Genomic DNA, 8,092 nt, shown 5'->3' with positions numbered 1-8,092 from the left:
CAGTGAGTGGGTGTGGGTGGTATAGCTAGTGGTGCGATGGTATTGATGGTGAATCTGGTGATCGGAACAAATAGTGGTGTAGTGGGGTCTTAATGCGAGATTACCGAACTACCTTTTCATCTGATGCTCAAACAAACGGACGTTTGACAGAAGGACGCATTGTCTTAGGGAATGTAAACTATGGGGACTTATGATGCGGGATTTTGAAAATAGGGACTCAAAAAGATCCCGTCTCCAAACTATAAGGACGCAAATTACACTTTACTCTATAAAAGATGTACTACTTGCTCAAACCTTTTTTAGACAACATCCATTGCACAAAAAAATCCCACTACCCTACTAGGTGTAGGTTAGTCATTTTGCAAAAGATGAAACAATTGCTATTTGAGCATCCACATGCATATTGTTATAAACTTTCACAAACTTCCACCTCAATTAATCCGATCATATTTCAAATCCCCCCCTAAAAAATCCTATTTTTCCACAACACCAACCTTCTACAAACCAACTTTAAAAAATATTAAATTTGTATATTTAATATTTGTATGCAAGTGAGGAGAGCCCACACCAACTTCCAGACTTGGTTTGAATTCACGGTCCACACCACAAGGATTTGGGGCCGGACCTCACCCACATTGCAAGCTGCCACCTAAACGTCCGGATTTCCAGACTTGCCACATCCACATGCGTTGTGGACGCTCTTAGTTGCTTGCACTCTTGCAGACAATATTTGTATCAAGATATAAAATGGGGTGTTTCTTGTAAACTGGCCAATGCTTCATGCTTTTATCATTAGATAAAACAAAACTTTGTAAATTTGATTTGTCTCAGCAACAATTTCAAGTTCACATCGGCCTTCAAGCTTTACTAGATATGTCAAATGATAAAAAAAATTGAGAGTGTATCTATATAAGAATAATAAATTAATAATAACAATTATAAAAATTACCATAAAATTTTATACACCTAAAACAGTGAGGCTCACAAGTGACATTAACTGAAAGAAATATATCAAAAAGATGTGTAGAACAGTTAATATATATAGTATACAGGCAAAAGGTCAGGATTTAGAGAAAACGGTGGAAAGTGTGAGAACGGAGAGAACGCTTATGGATCGTCAGATCAAAACAATCCATGGACTAGATTGCGCGGTGGCGTTTTCGTAAATAACATCAATTTTATTATGTGGGACGCGCTTCATTAAGGGTAAAAGGGTATTTTACCGCTCAAATTCAAAACGCTATTAAAACAAAATGCCAAAAATTAGTGATAAAACGCGTTGGATATTACAGGAAGAGGAAACAACACAGTAACTGAATTTCAGTTATTAACATTTATTAGAAGAAATTCTCTCCTAAATTACGCGCCAAAAACATCATTATATAAACGATGTAAAAACATCGCTTCCATAATCACTTCAAATCTATCCATTTCTGCAAAAACATCTTTAACCAAAAAGGCCAAAAATGGCAACAATCGTTTGATGGAGATACACTCTGGCAATCAGGCGATTCGTCCTGCGTTTTGACAACAGAAGGAGGGTGTATGTTAGGACAATCAAGGCAATTTTGAAGATGGAAGAAGATGTACAGAGGGGTATGCTATCCCTTGGCATCGCTCTAGAGAACGAATGCCATGAAACGCATATGCTTATGAAAGCATTAACAAGGAAATTTGGACCAATCAAAGCAGATGTAAAGCCGGACCCTGTCATGACATCATGGCGTTTTGATGATGAAACAGACATGGTGACAGTTATATACGACAGCGGAGAGCAGGAAGTTTACTGGCTTGAAAACATAATAACAAAACAGGGGCTTGGTTTCATGGAAGAATTGCATAACGCCACTTGTTTGAACACAGAAATGGACTCAAAATTAGAGTTAATGCAAAACATGTTCAAGTGGAGGCTTCAGAATCTTCAGGAACAAGAAGCCGATGAAGGTGAAGATGATGAGATGGATGAAGATCCAGATGAAGACTCCGAGGAAGAAGATGACGCAAGTGATGGATACTTTTCGGATAAAGTACCTTCTGACGAAGGGTTCTAATTTTTTTTTCTTTTTTTCTTCTGTGTAATCTTCTTTTTTTAAGATAATTAAATGATATATTTCTCTATTTATTTGCAAAACGTAAAAAAAAAATACTAAAAAGGTTATTGCTTACAAAACGTCAGAAATAACAAAAAATATTTTTCCTGCGTAATATTTTATTTTCTCCGTTATTGTATTTTGTCATCTTGGTCTGCATAACGCCATTTAAAAAAAACGCCAAACTTAGAAGATGAGACGTCTATCACCTATAAACTGATAAATCTGATCAAAACAGTAAATACAAAAACAGTAACTGAAAAGACAATTAATTTATTACTATCATTTATTACAATAAAAAAATCTCGCCTAAACTACGCGCCAAAAAACTCCTATAAGAGAGGGGTCTATATACAATGAATTGATCACACCCAGAAACACAAACGCCATATCCTCTAGAAACCACTTACTTTAAAACGCCAAAAAATGTTGGTTAAAATAACCACACATGGCAAAGCTTTCACTGAATGGATTCTTTTCTTCTGAGGGGGTTATCTTAATAATATTTTACTGAATGAGATGGATAAATATTCAAGAAAAAGAGACTGATGACAGTGATATGCCATCATGTGAGCTTTGTTCTTGATGAATATCAGCATGGAATAAAGGGATCAACACAAGTGTAAAATGCTATTTTGGACTCCATTATTATAAATAGCATCAAGCAAGAGTTGATCTTCAATGACATGCCACCAAACAAGAATATCACACCAAAAAACAGGATGCCATTAAGCAGCTTCGTCTGAAAAAGACGGGGTTTATGTAGGAAAGTTGGCATCTAGCTAAGGTATTCAAAAAAGATTCAAATGCCAAAACAAAATGAAGAAGAAAGAGGCCGATGACAGTGAAGATTCGGAAGAGAAATTAGATTACCATTTTATTTTTTTTTTCATTTTATATTGTTTTGTTATCAAGTTATATGTTGTTTTGTTATCTAGTTCTCCACAAATAAAATACATTATTATATAAAACGCCAAAAACTATAAACACCAAAACACTAGTAGTATGAAAACTGTGAGAACGGGTGCTGGCAAAGCACCTTGTCAAATGTATTAAACGCCAAAAAATTCAATAAACGTAAAAGAAAAAAAAAACATTTGATCTTATTGTAATCTTATGAAAATATTAATGACTCGTAGTGAATTATTAAATAAAACGCCACAAAAACGGCAAAAAAAAAAATTGACCAGAAAACGCTATAACGCCAAAAATTTATCTATGTGACACAAAAACAATTAATTCAATGCCAAAAAGTTTAATAAATACAATTAACGCCAAAAAAATCTTAGACGCCAGAAAATGTTATAACGCGTTGGGAAAATAAAAGAAGATTGAAAAGACAAAAAACCCCTCGGATCCTGATTATGTCCCACGCCACGTGTTTGGCCACAATACGTTCTTACCGTTCTCATACTTTTGGGCGTTTTCTCCTGTTTCCGTTTCTACAGACAAATTATTAAAAAGATGCGTAGAACAATTAATATATAGTATACAGACAAATTATAATAAAAGGTAGGAATCTAGTAATGACTTCATTACTTTTAGTATCAAAACTTTGTGGAGAGGATATCATACTTAAGTTTGAGCATAAAAGAGTTGGAGCATAAAGCAACTCCACCGAGAGTTACTTGTTTGAGGAAGTGGTGGGGAGTCATTTCATCAAAGCAAAAGATATTCTCATGAGTTTCTACTTATAGAAATCTACCACCATATATGTAAAACTTTTTATTGGGTATTTTTCAATTATGTTCTGATTCTCAGGTAAATTGGTAGTTAAATGTCACTACAATATACATACTTGCAAAATAAATGTATTATATATTTTTTCTTCATGTACTCTTAATTAAGGGTTGGCTAAACGTACCCCCTTCTTACTTGTCATACCCCCACCCCCTGAAAAGCACTTTAAAATTTGTCAAACTCCCCCCTCCCCCTATAAATCTCATGTTTGTTTATTTATTTCTTTTGTTCATACAAACATACTTGAATACCCACTAAATTTTTTTTATCAAATTTAAAAGAAATTCTTAATATCAATTCGTTAACCACTGGTTGTTTTTTATTAAATTTAAAAGAAATTCATTAGTTGATCATAAACTTTGACTTTTATTAAATTATTTAGTTAGTCTTTATTCAAATGATTTTTACAACGAAGAAAATATAAATTCGTTTAATTCACCAATTCTAATATTTATATTAAAGTACCGTTTAATAATTTCACACAAATAATAGCACAATGATAGCATAAAAAATACTAATATAACGAATGAAAATGAATAGTGTATAAATAAAAAAGTTAAAGATCCATGTCAATAGTCTTATAGTGATAATAAATTCTCTACTCATCTATCACGACCTTTGAAGAACGAGAAACAGAACTAGTAAAGAAATCTAGATGCCACTTATACTTCGACTTCCATGAAATTGCAGACGGATGCTTATATTGACTCCATAGTCCCATAGTAGGCGGTATTGGGTACTCACCTTCTAATCGCACCATGACAAAATGGTTACCATGCACGTGTGCGATAGTAACTGCTTGGTGGTCTTGAAAGTATTCATGGCCTTTCCAAAGTGGGAAGCAAGTGCTGGAACCCTTTTTGCTCAAGAAATGAACGACAACGCCAAACCGGTTTGCAATCAAGACATCAGTATCAGGCATAATCATCCATTTTGTTCCTGGTGCACAACCCATTCCTTCAAAATATCTAGACTGATACATTTCATTGTAATCTCTACCAAACACTTTCTTGTATTGATATCAAAGTAATATCAAAGTTGTGGTGTCAAACCTAATCAGTAAAAAAATCAGACATCTTTTTGTATGAGCTTTAATGTCAAATGACCGGTTTATGTAGAAGCGGTAATGGTTCTTGAATAGACCTTTGTAGTAATATCTGACTATAAAACATGCAACACTATGACTATAAACTCATAATAATTTTCAAAACTAAATAAAAATAAACGACAATATTCATGTTTATATGAAACAATATAATATTACGAACGAAGATCGACAGAGACATGCCTTTTTTTTACTTTGTGCTTAGTTTTAACTTTAACCACAGATCCAATGGTGAATAAGAAATCAACTAGGATGTTGATTAAATAATAGAAGTGCAGCTTCGAATACGATGATTACTTTTCTCCATAAACCTCCACTTTCTCAAATTTATGTATGGTGATTAAATAAAAGAACTCGATGGTCATTATATTTATTAAATTAAATAAAGAACTCATGTTGATTAAGTAATAGAATCGCAGGTTTGAATAAACAAATAAAAAAATATATGTTGATGTGAAGATATATTTATAGATTATCTATTTCAAAATTTAAAAAGAATCTTAATCTTTTAGAAGATTATATATAAATTTAAAAGATTATATTATTTTAGTAAAAAAGAAAATAAAAGGTTAGAATTGTATTATGTGAAAATTTCAAAGACGGGTATGACTAGTAAAATTAATACAGAGGGGTACGTTTAGCAACCCCTTAATTAATTATACACTTATATTTTTAACATGATAATGATATTGTTAGTTCTATTTAAATTAAATAACAGGTTAACTTGGGTCACTCTTGAAACATTTGTAACCAAATGGATAAGCAACACCTAAGGCCATTGTTTCTCATTACCACCACCTAAGGGTGGAGGGTATTGAGTGAAATCCTACCCAATAATATTATGTCATGTTAACTCACCATTCCACTCTCCATTTTGCACTCAATCAGAGAGTATGGTTAATCACCCTAGGGTGTTTGAGTTATATATTTTTTATTCTCTAGAAATTATTCATAAATAAACAAAACATATTTTAATGTAAATAAAGTACTTTTAATTAAAAAAAACATTACATAAAAAACCTAATTTAAAATATAAAAATAAATTTAAAAAAAAAACCTAATTTAAAATATAAAAATAAATTTAAAAAAATCTAATTTAAAATATAAAAATAAATTAAAAAAAAAACCTAATTTAACTATTCGTCGTCGGAATCCGCTAAAAGGTGGGGTAAATATTGTTCTCCAAGATGCTCCACAAGATCATATTTTAGTCTATAATGCGTATCTTCATCAATGAGCTCATTATAAGCAGTGTCTTCGAAAACGGGCTCGACTGGAGGATCCCGAATATGTACCGGTGCAATCGCGTTTCCGTCGTCTTTTAGAATCATATTATGCATAATAATGCACGCATATACGACCATCCTAATTTTTTAACACTCGTAGCACGCATCGGGCGATGAAGTATATGCCATTTTGCCTTTAAAACACCAAAAGCCCGCTCCACGTCTTTTCTTACCGCCTCGTGTTGCCTCTTGAACTTCTTTTCTTTCACAATGTGAGGATACGGAAATGATTTCACAAACACGGACCAAGTAGGGTATATTCCATCGGTAAGATAGTATCCACGCTTGTACAAGTGGTTGTTCACGTAAAATGGGCATTTTGGTGCAGTTCCATTTCGCTCACTAAGAAATAACGGAGATTGTTGGAGCACGTTGATGTCGTTTTGAGAACTTGCTGGACCACAAAAAGCATGCCAAATCCATAAATCCTGAGAGGCCACCGCCTCGATCATAACTGTCGGGTGACTGTGATCCCCCCTCATATATTGACCCCGCAACTCCGTTGGACACATTCTTCAAACAAAATGTGTACAATCAAGACTACCCAACATCCCAGGAAGGTGATGTTTCTCCTCATGAGCTTGGTACAAGAGCGCAACGTCGTGGCTAGTAGGTCTACGTAAAAACTCGGAAGCGTATAAAATACATACGGTTTCGCAAAAATATTCTAGACTTTCTCGGGAAGTCCTTGTGGACATATTTAAATACTCGTCGAACTCGTCTGGGGCGTTACCGGTTGCTAGTTGCTTAATCGCCGAAGTAACTTTTTGAATCGATGTAAAACTCTTCCTACCACTAGCATCTACGGCGTCTTGAAACCACGAGTTATTCGCTTGAACGTCACTCAAAATTTTTAGAAACAACCTTTTGGACATACGAAACCTTTGACGAAAAACCTCTTCGTTGAATACGGGCTCCTCGACAAAATAATCTCTCATGAGGTTTTCGTGACATTTCACTCGTTCTCGACGGACAGATTTCCTTTTTTCTATAAGTGCCTATGTCTTCCAGTTGAGCGGCTTCGTTAATAAGATTTTGGAAAAAAATTAAACTACTATCGCTCGAAGAAGAATCATCGTCTTCACTAATATCAATTGGAAGGAATAGCGGTGGTATATCATCCATTGAAAAAATAGTATCATCCATTGAAAAAATAGAAGAAGTGAATTTTTTAAAAAATAGAGTTGGATGGAGAAGAGTTGTTTATTTTAACTTTTAAATTGATTGAAAATATGGGTTTATATAAAAAAAGCAAACGCTCAAAAAAATAACGGTCAAAAATAGGGGAAACGGTCAAAAAATCAAATCAATCACTCTCACCCATTTTCGGTAAACACTCACCGATTTCCATACTCTCTCTCTCCAACTCACCGAACACTCTCAATCACTTGGTATAGTCACCGATCGGTGACTATAAGTCACCGCTCAAGTCCCCGCATATTATACCTTGTACCCTAATGGTCCCTCTTGCCACTGACGTAACAACCAACACTGTCATCACCACCAGTCCCACCACCACCTTATCCGACACCACTATTGGCACCAACACCGTCACCGCGGCCGCCTCCACCACCATCTCCCTAGTCCATTAGGATCTCCATTGTGCCTCCATCAATACCCGTTGCCACTAGCCGTCACAGTGATGTGCTTGTGGCCCTAAAATGACAAATGTTTAGTAAGACGGACAATACACTTTAATTTAACATATTCACAAGCTATGCAAAATTCACCTATTAACACTATAAGGATGGAGGGAATCCCTCCCCATCATCCTAAAGCCATGTCAACACAACATCATCATTTTTTTCATCCTATCATTTTCATCCCCAAACCAAGGGCATTTATCCTCATAGTCTTGCTCATCCCCAAAC

General features: G+C 34.6%; 1 protein-coding gene across 1 annotated transcript; it reads right to left on the bottom strand.

The window, feature by feature from the left end:
• Nucleotides 1-6,071: 6,071 nt before the first annotated feature.
• Nucleotides 6,072-7,797, bottom strand: LOC110931676. Its single transcript, XM_022175063.1, has 3 exons — nucleotides 7,668-7,797; nucleotides 6,316-6,615; nucleotides 6,072-6,253 (listed from the first exon to the last, which is right to left on the bottom strand). Exons 1-3 carry the CDS (start codon nucleotides 7,795-7,797, stop codon nucleotides 6,072-6,074), a joined length of 612 nt encoding a protein of 203 aa, XP_022030755.1.
• Nucleotides 7,798-8,092: the final 295 nt, after the last annotated feature.

Source organism: Helianthus annuus, chromosome 1 (genome assembly GCF_002127325.2).
Source record: "Helianthus annuus cultivar XRQ/B chromosome 1, HanXRQr2.0-SUNRISE, whole genome shotgun sequence".
NCBI classification, from domain to species: Eukaryota; Viridiplantae; Streptophyta; class Magnoliopsida; order Asterales; family Asteraceae; genus Helianthus; species Helianthus annuus.
This window is presented reverse-complemented; position numbering and strand designations above follow the sequence as displayed.

Bases quoted from the DNA above. Each gene is read 5' to 3' on its own strand.
- LOC110931676 (XM_022175063.1), bottom strand. From the start codon at position 7,797: ATGGTGGTGGAGGCGGCCGCGGTGACGGTGTTGGTGCCAATAGTGGTG. The intron at 6,616-7,667 runs GTATAATATGCG...TTTGTGGTCCAG, and splicing joins AGGGACCATTAGGGTACAAG to CAAGTTCTCAAAACGACATC. The intron at 6,254-6,315 runs GTGTTAAAAAAT...TGATTCTAAAAG, and splicing joins TCGCCCGATGCGTGCTACGA to ACGACGGAAACGCGATTGCA.